Source organism: Sinohyriopsis cumingii, chromosome 10, assembly GCF_028554795.1.
Source record: "Sinohyriopsis cumingii isolate HCF-2022 chromosome 10, ASM2855479v2, whole genome shotgun sequence".
NCBI lineage: Eukaryota > Metazoa > Mollusca > Bivalvia > Unionida > Unionidae > Sinohyriopsis > Sinohyriopsis cumingii.
This window is the reverse complement of record NC_142970.1, coordinates 96,612,836-96,629,538: the sequence shown is the minus strand read 5'-3', so window position 1 is coordinate 96,629,538 and position 16,703 is coordinate 96,612,836. Positions and strand designations below refer to the sequence as shown.

The window sequence follows — 16,703 nt, the reverse complement described above, 5'->3', positions numbered from 1 at the left end:
TCTATATACTTTACAGGTACAACATGAAAACGCTATGCACAATCGACAATCCCTGACGCAGTACAATAGAACATACACTTCTGATGTACAATTCACTAGTAATATGATTTCGAACAACAGAGGAATGTGTACAACACTACCTGAAAAAGTTTTTAAAATTCAGGTTTGAATTATATTTTTTCTTCCTTAAGATTTCTCGAGTACTGACTGGTTATACATCCTATTGTATAAATAGTCAGAAAAAAATGTGTATCTGTTCATGACATGTAGTAGAATTTTTGTAAAGGATAGAATACTAAAGTGTCTCAAAATTTCAAGTTATCTCTCTCCTTCTCTGTCCCTCTATCTCTGTCAGTGTGTCTGTCTCTCTATTATCAGTACTTACAATCTGAATAAGTAACTGCGTGCTATTTTTGCACTAATAGGCGCGGCACAAAACCGGTAAAGGTTGTACATGCCGAATATATAATAGATAAGCAGAGATACCGGTCACTATCTACGATGGAACGTATTACTTCATGTAAGTATTTTGTCCTAAGACGAGAGAAGCATATAAATGTAAGATTTCAAATACTTTTGGTGTATTATTTTCTCGAACAAGATTCAACAACTGTCTTTGATAAGTAAACATTAAATGCTGATGCAAACTATCGCAAATCGAAATCCAAGTTGAAACGGGAAAGACACATACAGCCAAACAATATCGTCTATTTGTTAATCCATCTGTTATTAATTAAGGTACATTCAATTGGATTCTTTCTGCCCAGCAAGAAATGAGTTTTAGAATAGATCATCTGATTTTGTCTGAAAGTCAAGAAAACATTTTATAACTTGATTATATCCACTACGCTGGAAACTAAAGTGCGTTTTTAAAGTAGGCTAGGATGAATGAAAGCCCAAAACAGAGAGAAAAACAATGCATTGCATCTCTGGGGCACCTCGACAAATAAGTATAATGACAAGGAAAAACAATCAAATCAAAATATTAATCCTTATAAAAGGTGTACATGAGTCACAGTCTATGTTCTAATTCCTTTAAGCGAAAACTCCCCGATTAATCGGAATTTCAGCTATCCTTACATAACACGCACACATATCTGTCTTTCGCCTCTCTCTCTCTCTCTCTCTTTCTCTCTCTCTGTACCTAGATCTCTCTCTGTACATGAAAGCACAGGTTCACTCAACAATTTCAGAAAAACTAAACCTTAATCTAGCTGTGGGGAGAAATTAAAACTACAGCGACTGCAACTCTAGAGTGTTGCCTCTTGGTTTCAGTCACGTAATCAAGGTCATGTTTTCCGGACTCTGGGGAGAAATTTAAATCCTTCACCGTTTTACAATAAAGGAAACAGAAAGACATATATAGAAACACAATAGAATGGTAGCAAAGACTAGTTCATCATCCATGTATACTGAAATATAAAGAGACAAATAGATAAATAGACTTAAAATTATAGTATTATTAATTGACAGAATTAGCTCAATGGTATAATCCTTTAATTCCTAAAGCAAAAGTTGTTTTTGTTTTGCATTACAACTCAACTGTGTTAATTTTAATTCCATCCAAACATGAAAATATATATGCGTTTTGATGCCGAGATTGTTGCTTGTATGTTGAACTTACTGAAGTTTTATAACACCTTAGCGAAACCGATTGAATTGATCACACAATGGTCATGATCCAGCATTCATGTTCTTCAAAGCAGTAAAACACCCTTTTCCAATGTACCTTGGCACTTCAATTTTTCTCAGAAGTATTGTTTCAGGTATAGCGTGCTTACCAAGTACCATTGCTGCTTGAATATATAAAGAGGACACGGACTGGGTGCGGTGTATTCATTCTTATAGAGTTTATCCTAAGGGAGCCTAACGTAACGTAACATGCCTGTGACTATATATACTTGTAACAGTACCCTCCCAATTAGTGAACAGCTTATTGAAAAATAATAACAGAAACAGACAGGCTGAGAAGAGGTATTAACTCTCCTAAAGAGTTTACTCCAAGGGTGACTCTTATAACGTGTTTGTAACTGTAACCTTGAACCTTCTCTCTTGACTCATAGATTACACAAACTGATAAGAACTTGTAATGCTGAAATTATATGACTCACGGTACTAATTAAGTTCCCATAGCAAACCTATGCAAACACCATGATATTAAAAATTCAGTAACTTAAAGGTTCTGAGTGCTCATGATCAAACCTATATTTATCAGTATAGATGAAACTTGGATGTTAGCTTCTGTGTAGGGAAAAGGATATGAGCTGATGTATTTTCTATACCTGTATGTGTTTGAAACATGTGCTTTCAATTCCGCACCAAAAGAGTCAGGTGCTAATTTTTGCAATGAGTGTTCCAAGCTCAAGTCTGTTAAAGGACTGAAATTCCATAAATAAAACAATCCTGGTCAGCCAAACCCATATATACTCTATTTTATGACCACCCATTGCCATTCTGGTTCCCAGTTTTCCATATCATTATTACCGTATGTCCTATAGTAGCCAAGCAGCGCATCAATGAGGAACTTAAAAAGCTATGACTGTGTTCGGTTTATATGCAGTGGTTGAGAGCTTTACATATGTATGTATGTATGTATGTATGTATGTATGTATGTGTGTATGTGTGTGTGTGTGTATGTATGTATGTATGTATGTATGTGTGTATGCATGTATGTATGTATGTATATGTGTATGTATATATGTGTGTGTATGTATGTATGCAAATATATATGTATGTATGTATGTGTGTGTGTGTACACGTGTGTGTGTGTGTGTGTGTGTGTGTGTGTGTGTAGGTATGTACACTATATGAGTTTAGTTATGATACTGATATGTGATCCAAAATAACAACAAATACATTGAAACCTTTTTATTTACAGATAAAATATTGCAAGTATTCGCCCTCTTAGCATGCAGGTGTCATTCATTAGCCGGAGGTAAATATCACCATCATTTATTCTCACACTATAATGACACTTTGTCAATAATTTTGGCAAGGCTCTGTCCTTGACTTTCTCAGAATATTTAGAGACAATAGTACGAAATACACTGCAAACAGATTATTATTATAATTATGATTATTATTATTAATATTATTATTATTATTATTATTATTATTATTATGATTATTATTATTATTATTATTATTATTATTATTAGGATTAATAGTAGTATCTTACTCATCATACGATGGGAAAATACGATTGGTTTTTGTTTGTTCGGGCCCGGGTGAACCTCTGTGGTGCTTCCTAGGCAACGCTTTTCACTCCAACAGGGTTGGCACGATATAAACTCTGATGCAAAGTTAAAAACCCAGCAAGCAATATATTTATACCGCATATAATATCGATAATTTACTGGAAATGGAGTTCCTTAAATAACTCCCTATTTTATAAAATAGATTCATCCTATATACAATTTTAATGTCAGGATGTTCGAAAATATGAAGGACAATTCTTTCAAAGCAGGTAATAATGTAAGCTTTTGGCATCATTCGAAGCCTTACATACCTGACCTTAAGTCTATTGGTTTTTATATGCCACCAAGGTGTCAATAGCACTGACTGGAGTTAATGTATTATAAATCATACTAGACTAATTCCCCGTCCTAGGTCGGAAATATCCAAAAACATAAATTTAAAAAATTTTGAAAATTAGGATGGGAGAGTTTTAAAGAAAATTTGAAGATAAAAATGCGAACAAATATTAAAAGGTAGGGTGCCACCGCGAGTTTTGAACTCTTGTTTGGCAAGCTTGACACGTAAAAAGAAAGACTAATCTGGTTGTTATTATATATAAGATTCTCGTTGGTAAAAAAAAGATTAGCAAAACATATAAGCAGATATTTTTTCTCAGTATCTCCATTTGTTTCGCAGAAGCAATAGATATATCTAGATCTTCGTGTATTTCAACACATAAAGAAGAATATTTTGCAGGGAGATGGAAATTTTATTGTGTCTTTAATATAACAGACAGGCCATGGCGGAGTACCAAAATTCCCAGAAGTAATCCCCCAACTCAGTAAATGTACTGTTCTCTGTACAATGTCCTATAAATACATTTTCCATATAATTGCATTAGAAAGTCATAACTAAGAGTAATAACCACGTGACCGTACACGATGTTCAACATTGTTTCAACTGGGTGTGGAGGGTGGATGAATTTATTTGACTTAATAAAAACAACTAAGATTTGACTAGTTAATTACTAAAGTTACTTCTGAAGTACATGACTCAAACTTAAGAGGAAAGTTGAGAATATTAACGAAATAAATTCTTGTCTTTTTCCACTTCAACAGCTAGCCCGACTTGCTATTCCTGCGATGTTCTTGAGAATCCAGCGGATTGCACGAACACTGTGACCTGTGCCACCGATCAGGTAAAAAAAACAAATATACAATCTACAATTTATCCCATTTTTTTAATGTTATTACTATAATATTATTAAGAATAATAGCATTAAGATTATGTTGTAAAAAACATTTCCCACATAACATTGCAATGAAAATTGCAGCAAAGTATAATTCATATTCACTTAATATCATTTCTTAACGCCAACAAACTACTTGTATAAATTAAATGTATGCATACATACATACATACATACATACATAAAGGGGCCCCGAGTGGCCGAGTGGTCTAAAGCGCTCTCCGTTACGGATCACTGCCCTCTCACCTCTGCCTGCGTGGGTTCGAGTCTCGGATTCAGCCAATGTCGGTATGTGAGAAAGCTTGCCAGTAGCTTCTCGTGGATCGGTGGTTCTATCCAGGGTTTTCCTGGGTTCTTCCTCCACCATTAATACTGGCCGCCGTGTATAGCCTATCTTGTGCTGATAATTGGCGTTAAACACTACAACAACAACATACATACATACATACATACATACATAAACACACACACATACATATATACCTACCTACCTACATACATACATACATGTATACACATACATACATACATACATACATGCATACATGCATACATACATATATACATACATGCATACATACATACATAGACGTTAATATTGACATTCGTGCGTACCATGACACACTAGCATGGCGAAACTCATTTTTGTACACACTGTAGAATTCTCTACCAGAAATCAAGGCATATAGAGGTTAAGGGGTAGTTCCAAATATAAACGAGACAAACTCGAATGTGATATCCCTGGTTCCTGTACTTGGATATGTTATATTATTAAATGCTCATTTTATTCTCCGTTAACTTTACCATGTCAGAATCGTTCAATATTTTACGATATTGCACATCTTCATATTGCATTCACGTGCATAAAAGAACTACTTCTTATTGTAAACAAACAACAGACGCAGACGCTAGCACATTTGATTTGTAAACGAATCATGTACACTTGCGTAGTAGGCGCTTTACGTTTTAGTTGATTAAATTTGATTCTAAATGAAGTAAAGCAGATGTTTCGTGGACTGCCACATGTCAGCTGCTGTTGCACATTCCGCGTTAACTTTTAATACGACGTTTCCGATTTGGGTTAGCTATACATTTGACTCCATAAAGGGTCCTTACAAATAACATATAAGTGACAAGAGATAAATTGTCTTCTTTAGCTGGTAACAAGAATGTCAAAAAGTATACTTACAGTTTTACACCGTGAATGTCCTCAAAATGTATTTTCTTAGTTCTGCAAATCAAGATTACATGAGCCATGTCATAGGTTCTCAATCTTAATTACACATTTAGAAAGTGTACTGCAATTTCGAATATACGTCCAATTACATCCTCCTTACTGCACTCAAAATAAAATACGCATTAAATTCCATAGCGTCTTTTTGATAACTGCAATTGAAAGACTTTATATTGTTCCCATACTATGGTTTAAAACATTCAATGACAGAAACATACACATTTTCAGATGCCAACACGCTTCTTAGTCGCTTTTTCAATCCGATGTATTTCATGTGGAATTGTCACATATAAATCCAGTCCATAATCACGAAAGTTCGTAGAATCGAAAATAATACCAAAATTTATCCATTCCAGATCAAATGACTCCAAATTTCAATTTTAACTAGACACGCCATTTTCGTGATGTTCAAATTTATCTGGGCCGAGTTATGTGCGCAGTAATCATATTGTTGTTGTGTAATCATGAATCTGCGCTTGTGTATTTAGTTTGGAATACGGCATACATTTTGTTACTTTGTTTCTTGTAGAGCATTTTGTTAATATAGTTAAGCATTAGGTAGAATAAGAATATGAGCATTTAATAAAAAAAAGTTACTGCATTTGTAGGGGAAAATATGAACTCGTTTTGTCGGATGGATATAATGCACTCCCAAGGTCGTGCAGCATTAACATCCGAAAAACTCGTTCATATTTTCCCATACAAATGCACCTATAATCATGAAATGAAATTAAATATAGAGAAATAATAAGATCTTACAGTGAAAGATTTTTTTAATCGTTCTCTGCTGAGGTTCTTACTCGCTCACCTTTATTGATTTCCAAGGTATGCAGCGTACAGGAGACATTCGGTATTCACGGTGCTGTCAATTTTTGGTCGGGTTGTGAGGATATCAGTGTAAGTGTTCAATAAATATTATAATTGCACTGCTATATATAGGTTTTAGACTATATCGGTTTTTAGACTTTAAACTGTTTTTAGACTATATACGGTTTTCGGACTATATATAAATTTTAGACTATATATAGTTTTTAGACTATATACGGTTTTTAGTCTCTATATAGGTTTTAGGCTATATACGATTTTTAGACAATATTTGTCCACTTCTTAATGACGGATAGAAAGAAAAATGATGACTACAATTTAGTACTAGCAGAGTACGCTTTAGTTATAAAACTTTGACATTTGACTTATTGGTTCAAAGCTCAACGCTAACACCTTTTTATACGATACACATTTTCACATCATTTCAGATCAATCCAATCCAGAATGTTTCGATATGACTGAATCGATGAAAAAAAGTTAAATAATGCAACTTCTGTGTACGTGTTCTGCTTAATGTTGGGCCAATTGCCGGTATAAGTTGAAAGTGACAAATGCGACCACTTACATAGTGACAAAAAACGCATCAATTTTCTTTCAGGGGAATTTATATCAGGGTACCTTCGATGCATAAAACCTAACATGAAAGAATATTAACTACGTTTCCATAGCTTTGAAAAGTAGCAATCGAATATTTTTTTCTTTTAGCAGTGTATTATATGTGTGTTATAAACCATCTTCTGTTTATTGCTAATTGAATTACTGTATTGTTTTATCTGACATAATTTGATATTAAATGTATTTAATTGCTGGAACATGAATTGCGTATCGTGCCGTTATGAAAATATATATTAACAACATCAGCAACAAATACGACATTTGTATCGAAAAATTAAGTAATACGTTTCCAAAGACAATTCCAGATCCAATGTTGAAGATCAAAGAAGCGAAGACAAAAATAAAGGCTGAATTTAATATTAACTTTCTTGAAACTGTTCCACAGACTTGCTCCGAAATGTCACTCAACTCTATCATAGGAAAGAAGAGGGATTTATTAACACCTGATAATGGCCGGTGTCTGTATTGTTGCAATACAAACCTGTGCAATAATAACTGTTCAGGTAAACTGTCTGTCTGTCTATCTCGATCGATCTATAATTCAAACATTTTTTATGTATTTACAGTTTATGTTAGTCATTATTATGCTTCGTTTACCATTGTTGACGAGCACAGGAATATTTTATCCTCAATCTCTCTTTTTCTAATTTATGTTGGTTGGTTGTCTGTTTATTTTATTATTATTCGTATGTCTACAGGCATTACCGAAAGCCACGGGCTAAAATCCTTTACGCTCCAGAGAGAGAGAGAGAGAGAGAGAGAGAGAGAGAGATGCGGGGGTAGTTTGCAAACAGCAAAAAGAAAACAACAAGACTTTAAATCGATTACATTTTGGATGTGCCTCCCAACCAAGATATTTACCATACGGGTTTAACAAGCTATTGAAACCTTGCATCGCCGGTATTGTAAACACCTTAGATGTGTGTGATTGTGCGAGAGAGAGAGAGAGAGAGAGAGAGAGAGAGAAAGAGAGAGATGGAGAGAGCGAGACAGAGACAGAGAGACAGACAGACAGACAGACTGACAGAGACAGAATGACAGAGAGATGGATTTTGATTTTTTATGTAGCTTTAAAATTTTCAGTCATATCGATAAAATGTTTGCAGTGTGACAATGTATAGTGATGTCTAGCACTGTGGCATCATGCCACAGACATGTAGCATGATGTCCCATTCAGTTATTATCCTGACACCAGGATGACCAGTCCTAACACTAATTTGTTAATGCTGAGCGCCTAGCGAAGCAGCTGATGTACCAGTTTAGATGTCTTTTGTATGACTCGGCAGAGGTTTGAACTCGGGACCTCCCGTATCTACACTTCAATATAAGCACCACTGAAAGTGCACACAGAACATTAAGATGGCACAGGTGATTGTAGCCAGCTTGGTGTACGATTAATTTCACAGGTTTCATCTAGTTCAAATTCTCTTTCTCTCTAACTCCAAAGAATTTCAGATATTTTGTCCCTTATGTATGAGAGGGAGAACGAAAGAGTGAAAAAGGAAAGCAAATGGTATTTCGATTTTTAAAAAAAAAATGGGGGTTATTAATATTGGTCTCGTTAGTTTGATGTCAATAGTGACTAATAAGGAGACATTTGTCACAGCTCTACACTGGAGTGTATAGAAGCAATGGCCCACTGTTGAAAGCATATTTATAGGAGTATTAATACCCCATGAACGGATCACAATTTGATATTAATATACCAACAGTATTAGTATATTGCTTAATACCAACACTTTAAAAGTCATGTTATTATATATATATATATATATATATATATATATATATATATATATATATATATATATATACACACATTTTCAATGCATTTTACTAATCTAAACCGGACCTGAGTAACTATAGTTAATTGATTGCTTAAAACTCACATGTGACAACGCTTATGGAATCGGAAAAGCTAGGTAGTTCTACTAATTGCAATACTTATTTGGAGAATGAGATTTCTTAAACTTTTCCAACATTCTTTTATAGCTCCTTTCTTTATCCTAAATCAGTCTTTTCCACAGAAACAGACAGTTCCATTCAAACATCAGACCCTTCGTTTAGATGAGTTAAAATCTAATTGTTTTTCATTTTGACGGAAAAGATGGATGAAAAATATTTTTGAGATGAAATGTGTCGAATTAGGATGAGCAATGTGTAAAGTCTGTGGTGATCTTTGCAAATACATTTCAAAATATGTTAAGAGCTTTTTACAAGTTTCTTCAGAAGAAAAGTTCGTGGAGCAAAGAAATTCTGAAAGAAGCGAAAACGACACCTAATGAAACATCATGTTCTATTGCTTAACATATATCAATATGCGTCATGCGAGAGTATATCCTAACAACTCTGTTTTGGAAAGGGAATTATGTGGTGGCAGATACTTGTTGCCACATTGAAAATTCCCCGTTCAAACTGAATTACGTGGTGATATCAAACCTGATGATCAATAAGGTCCACTAGCATGCATGCTTTCAATTTGTAAGACACAGGGATTGACAAATTTAAAAGGGGAAAATAATTCGTCAAGAAATAGTTGAAACGTTCACAATATTTTTAATTTGTTGCCATCGTCAGGTTTCGTGAATCTAGCGTTACATAAGCCAGCATACCAGAGTAGCGTTGACTATAACGGGCCACCAAACTTGGCTGTAGACGGAAACAAGGATCCCAATTACTATCATGGATCTTGTATCCATACAGCAGCAGAACCTTTCTCCTGGTGGGCAGTGGATCTCGGCAAAAACTTCAGTATAACCGCAATCAAAATCTATAATAGAAATGATGCAGGTGGAGATGGTAAGTTTACAAACAAGTAATGATTATTCCAGAACAGGAGTATTGTAATTAGAAATGCGTATTTATAATTTGCATTCAAAGGAGAAAGGCACACAGAATGTATGTTTTTTTTTCAAACTTCTTTATTGTTGTATTTATAGTCAGCCATTCTAAACGTACTCCTTTATTAGTCAAAGTGCTACTGAACATAAATATAAATCATTTGAAGAGAAAGTAGAGGGTAGATAATGTCATTTATATAGCATCGAAACATACTCTGAATAGTGCGTAGATTCTGCAATTATGTTTTCATTCCTTGTATTTGTTATGTTTGAAAATACAGTAATTCACCAGGTATGTCCAATGTATTCGATTTCTGGACACAGAAAATATATATGTGCTCAAACTTGCTTACTATATTAATCAAGTTATTCAATTTTCCAGATGAATAACGTATTATCTTGTGAAAAGGAACACAGGTATAAACAATTTTAGAACACAGATTAATGATTAACACTACATACACAATCACACTTGTTAGCTACTCCTTTAATATAATGGATTACTTTGTCAGTTTTGAAATAGTCCCTAATAATCCTAATTACTAAAGACAGGACTCCATCTTTTGAAGTAAGATATTTTTAAATTATACTTACTCATCAAAGTATGTTTGGAGAATATCTTCCATCTCACAAATTACACCCATCGAAGCTACGCACGATTTAACCACATCCTTAGACGGTTTTGCTTTTAAAAGCGAAAAACTTTGTTTCATGCTCAAATGTCTGCTTATCAGACGAAAATCGTATCCTCATGAAATTTGAGACGGACGCTAAATCCCGTAAATCGTGAGCTACTATTACAAGGGAAGAGCATATTTTTTCATCGAATGCAACTGCAGGGAGGACTTAAAAGCGGCTGCCCTTATTTTGAGTGGCAGTATATTGGAGATACTTATTTACCTAAACATTGTTTTATTCTTCCAATACATCATATCATCATAATACGTTTGGTGAATGGGTAAGAGATGGGGATTTACATCTAACTTTCCTATAAATAGACCAGCCCCTGGTTTTCTAAACAAAATCAGACATATTCTGGTTCCATGCGAGATTCAGGCAAGTATTCCCACGACACTATTACAACGAATAACGATGTTATGAAACAATACTTCGATCCGGCAGATCTTGCCAGAAGATGAGTTGGTTTAATTATTACGACGCGTCAATGATGACAGGTTCAAAAATTATTCTTTAAGATGAAATGTCTCTGAAGAAAAACTTTGAGAATGTAGTTTCATATTTTTACCCCTAAAATTGAATGACGTCAGTCAGGAAGAATTTTCACTTAAATGCTATGGGACACGTTAGCTCAGGTGGAGGACTCTGACTCATAATTCATGGATCGTGGGTTCAATACTCTCCCAGTTTAACCCAAAATGATGCTTATGTGTCCTTGGGAAAGGCACGGCTCTCTTTGTTTTGGTTGAACTAGCCAATTATGTCTTCAAAGTAAAGCTAGAACCCAACCAATCCACAAACGAACATCGCCAGAATGTAATGCAGGTAGCGACTGCTGTAAGAGCCGATATGTGTAAGGAATTCGTATGGCCTTGTTTCATTTCCTGCTATGTTGTCCGGATAACTCAATAAACGAAAGAACCGAAGTAGAAATATCGTTCTTTACTCCTTTGTGCCGTGAGAGCAAGCGAGCTATCCCTCTTATGAAGCTTGAAGTACCCCTTCACTACCTTAGATGGGGCACGGAGACGCCATTGCAAAGAGGGGTTTAAAAGAGACAGTGGCTTTAAACCAACGGAACTGATTTCTATAGAGCGGAAGCCTGTTCCTAGAAATCATAGAAGAGTCTTTCATAATAGAAGCCGAATCATCATGGCTGAACTATATACAATGTCAATCGATAAGCCACCAATTTCACTGTTTCTCTCTGCTGCGAGATAATGTGACAACGATAAAACAACCAAACAAAATCCAAAGCAAGCAAACGGAAATCTTGGGATCCAGCTTCCTTCGGAATCTAAGATAATTGTCGACAATCGAGTTTCTGGAAAAATTCAGAATAATTTTTCGAGATAATACCATTTTCCCAAACGAAAGGCATTAATTATCCTTTTATATCCAGAAGGTTCCTATAAAACAAAACACCCGAAAAGACTGATCCACTCTTCGCAGGTGCAGTAGGTGGGGGCCGCTTTGAGCTATGCAGGCGTTTTATTTTATTTATTTGATGTTTTTTCTTTTATTAAATAGTGATTTCGGACGTTGATCCTGTAATGTCTAAATAAATCAGAGTTGTGTCCTCTGATCTGTTAAGACAGAACCTTACATAGTTCCAAACTTTGATCATTTGTTTTGGCAGTAACTGGTATCAGAGGATTATTTGCATGGGTCTTACAAAAGGCTGCCCAAATCGCATTGGCAAATTTCAATTGGCGAGGACATTATGAGATAAAATGTGACTCATTCAGCGATGGAAGATGCCACAAGGAATGATCATCGATGCATATTTTTCAGGAAACAAATATAATAGAAAAACGTTTGAAAACCACATGCGTAGATTAGCGAAATTTCAGACGGAACGAAACCGGTTTTTTTCCTTATAGACAAAACTCTTAACCTAGAAAAGGGCGAAACAAAGGTTGTCTTGTCTAAGTATAAAACATTGCTCGCCTTGTGCTTTTGCAGAATGTCGTCCATGGGTAAGATGATAGTTTCTATGATGTGCCACTACTATATCCATCTTATGAGGACCCAGGCACGGAGATACAGAACAAAGGAAAGTGTCAGAAGTCAATATAATATCCTAACATCAGTTTCCTTGCAGACCTGTGAATAGGACTATGAAGGGATGCATCTTAGAAGTCTGGATTGCCAGCATAATATCCCTCACAACTGTGTTGGTTGAGAAAACTATATATATATGTATATATGTGTGCGTATCGCCGTGGCATGCCTTTTCACATTGGGAACAATGAACTGACTTGTTTAAAACCACATGTATTTACTTTTGTGTGTAATCCCTACCTTGTTTTCCCAAGAAAAGTCTGTATTTCCTGCTGCAAAATGTCTGCCTTGATTGTAGATTTTAGGAAACCCTTGACATGTGGATGGTCTAGAAAGGTAATCCAAACGATGTTCGAGACGATGTGCAAGACCCAGTGATGGTCATGACAGAGTTGTTCCCATTCCTGATGAGCTGTTGAAGTTTGCCCAACCAAGAAGTTGAATTATGGCATTTCGATCATGACATCATTTCTTCTGCAAATACATTAACGATCACAAACGTTAGAACATGAAATGGCTTGAAACTCAAGACTTTCGAAACTTCAACGACGGATACTGCCTCCATCTGGCTTGTTGGAGCAACGGTAGTACTAAAAGCCGTCTGCTTGCCGATTCGGGAGACAGATGAGAGTAGTCACCTCTTAGATAGGGGTTGGTGACAAACAGTATATATTCCCAGCTACTCTTTTTGTTTGTCGTGCCAAGTCAGCATTATATTGCATGGGTCGTATTCCTTCTACACTTTGCCTTTAACAAGTTTGAATGATCCCCTGGGCGTTTATTACAGATTGTGCATATTAATGTCACTCAGACCTTATCGTTAAAATATTGTTCACGTTTGTTTTATAGCATAGTCGTATAATAAACCTGCAATCAAAATCTTAACTGCCTTCATCTCAGTACTGAACCATTATTTGCTAAATATCAGTAGCAAAATGATTTACGCATATTCATCTAGTTATTAGCTGAATGGCGATTCTTTATGCCGATGTTTTTGTTCTTCCTAACTACATGTATTTATCAAGAGATTCAAACTTATTAAAGATAATGATCTTTCTGTACGAGCTACACAGTGTATGGTTCGAGCTATACTTTCAACGTTTCCTATCACAATACGTTTTTTTTTTTTTTTGAGCCGTCGACATGAAGGTCATTAAGCTCACGTACAAGGATACGCAGTCGCCATCTTTCACATGACGAGGTAAATTAAGGAGGAAAGATCGCCGGCCCAGACAAAAAATCTTATTTGATTTCCCTCTCGGCAAGCGGACGACATTTTAGCACGATTGACTGTAGATTAAGACATAAAACAAAACTGTACGCCGTTTGTACTTGAGAGGAGCGGGAGGCTGGTGTTTCGTGATAGTAGATATTCTTCTTACATATTATGATTCAGAAATGGCAATGTGTATTTGAAAAGTAATACCTACAACCATTATACAGTTGCAATATTATCATTAGAAGGTTTTACAATGCTTCAAAACAAATGGTCAAATATGTTACTTTTCTGACAAATATGGTATATTATCACATAAGTTCTTACTGCCAAATAACCACACACACACACACACACACACACACATACATGCATACAAGTAGAAGATGATAGAGGATGTTTTATTTTTGCAATTGTCCAAAGAGAGCAACTAGGAAAATATTTGAAGATTCGGTCAAAGAAGGGAAAAAGATCTCATTTGCATTATGACCAGAAGTATTATCACAGATATGTGATGTAAAAATATAAAATGAAAACGTAAATAGGAACAATGTACTCTCTAGTCTGAACGTTTTTCTTTCTTGCTGTTTAAGCATTAAAGTTCATGTCATTTGTTGATATAGGTGAACATTAACATATTTGTGTACCCTTACACAGAATTTACCAATTAATCTTGTATCATTCTGTATACTTGAATTAACTAGCGTATTGAATTAAAACATTACTAGAGATGATGAAAACTGGACTTAGCATCGACAAATAGAGTCAATTTTATATGAGTAAATCGAAAACATTCATTTAGAATTATTCCTTTTTCAGGGCGATTTATGCATTTGAAAATTCTTGTGAGTTCCCAAAATGCAACGGTGCTACCACGTGAATCGCCGGCATTTCATGAATGTGGCAACTACATTGGTCACTCCAGCGATGGTAACATAATCACAGTAAAATGTCCCGGAAAAACGATCGGTAGATGGGTCCGGATACAGGCTGTCCTCGGGCCTGTGGAATATTTCCATTTTTGCGAGGTAGAAGTCTTCGGATACTAGAACTTTCCAAAAGAATGTAAAGGGATGTTTGGAAAAGAGATCAAGACAACGGAAGGATAGTATCAATATGAAGATTGCTAATCGTTCTTTCTTCTCACTACGGTACTATGTAGGTTGCATGTTCCATGTAAGAATATAAACTTCTAACCTTTTTGTCTTTCTTGATTGTCTTTGACTATCTTCCGTTTTGTTTCACATGCTCCTTTAGATGTCAACTTTCATACTCGTCTTACTGTCAATGAAGAACGTATTCTGAAAACTTTTTTAAAAAAATAATAAAATTTCAAAAGTCTTGTTCGTTGCGAAGAGTACTCGTTAGCATTTGAAGATTATATATATTCAGACTCTTACGGACATCTTTTAGACAATTCTACTAGCGTCATATCTTTTTACCTAGTAAGTTAGACCAAGAGGAAGACAATCAGTTAATACTGGAATGCCATGAAGTTACATTACATAGATCAGCTGGTCTCACAACCTTATGTAAATTTGCATGCATACGGTTTGCTGACACACCTATACAATCCTAGTTACATGTATATAGGGCCCAGCAAACACTTGTTAACAGGAAATGCATGCACTTTGCTGTATTTCCCAAAAAGATAAAATCCTTCAGAAGTGGAACGACATTCAAGGATGCAAAGCACACCAGACGTGTTACCTCTATTATTTGCCTCATGCAAAGCACACCAGACGTGTTACCTCTATTATTTGCCTCATGCAAAGCACACCAGACGTGTTACCTCTATTATTTGCCCCATGCAAAGCACACCAGACGTGTTACCTCTATTATTTGCCTCATGCAAAGCACACCAGACGTGTTACCTCTATTATTTGCCCCATGCAAAGCACACCAGACGTGTTACCTCTATTACTTGCCTCATGTCAAGCACACTAGACGTGTTACCTCTATTATTTGCCTCATTCTACATGCAGAAAGACCCATATCCATCGCGAACCTCCACACGCAGGAGCAAAATGGAAATTGAAAATTAGAAATAGAAGATGCAGATGGTTTCATATTGCAAATTTAAGCTATTTAACGAAGAGAACAGTTTCTTCTTTGGTGATTAAAACTACTCTTCACTTTTTATCTATTGCAAATGATTTAAACTCAATGTATATGAGTCACATAATCTTAGCGATTCTCTTTGATAAAACCATACATTGTGGACAGGCATAACATTTGTTGAGGTAAATAACCACAGCTGCATGTATTACGCTTTCACCTGGCATATGATGTAATAAATATACCCATATAAAGTGGAATTGCTGCAATGATATATAATGATATGGGGGATTGGGGGTATAAAGGACGGACTCAAACGCGCAGTTTGCGGTAATTTTATTAATTTTTAAAGGAAGTCAAAGAAAAATTGAATACATATTCTTGTAGATAAATAAATAAACATGAATGTTTTTGCCCATATCAAATATAAGCCAATGTTTACTGGCTTTATATCTTCCGAAAACAGTAGTTATCTGCGACACCACCCAAAACCTGGGCATATCGACAAGCATCCAATTAACTCAAAATCTATGAGAGATGGAGTATAAATCAGTATTTCTGAATAATATTCGAATCTCATTCACATACGTACAAACTTTCGCATGTGAAGCTATAATAAAATACATTATACATGTAAATTCAAAATATCAAAATACTATTTTCTAAAATGTTTATTGTAGAGCACGAGGATGGCAGAGGAATTATTTTCTAATGCGAAACGTACTATTGTAACAAGGAAAAACAATT

At 35.3% G+C, this 16,703-nt stretch overlaps 1 protein-coding gene across 1 annotated transcript; it reads left to right on the top strand.

Annotated features, from left to right (window-relative positions):
• The first annotated feature begins 433 nt into the window (after nt 1-433).
• LOC149790619 (fucolectin-7-like) lies at nt 434-15,100 on the top strand. The gene is made up of 7 exons (XM_089972736.1): nt 434-520; nt 2,879-2,935; nt 4,296-4,375; nt 6,486-6,557; nt 7,486-7,603; nt 9,678-9,899; nt 14,718-15,100. The coding sequence occupies exons 1-7, from the start codon at nt 502-504 to the stop codon at nt 14,945-14,947; spliced, it is 798 nt and encodes a 265-aa protein (XP_089828862.1). The 5' UTR covers nt 434-501; the 3' UTR covers nt 14,948-15,100.
• Nucleotides 15,101-16,703: the final 1,603 nt, after the last annotated feature.

What these genes read in the sequence shown, in the direction of transcription:
- LOC149790619 (XM_089972736.1), top strand. An exon ending in GTGTCATTCATTAGCCGGAG is followed by an intron (nt 2,936 to 4,295) that starts GTAAATATCACC and finishes CCACTTCAACAG; the next exon opens with CTAGCCCGACTTGCTATTCC. An exon ending in GTGCAATAATAACTGTTCAG is followed by an intron (nt 7,604 to 9,677) that starts GTAAACTGTCTG and finishes TGCCATCGTCAG; the next exon opens with GTTTCGTGAATCTAGCGTTA.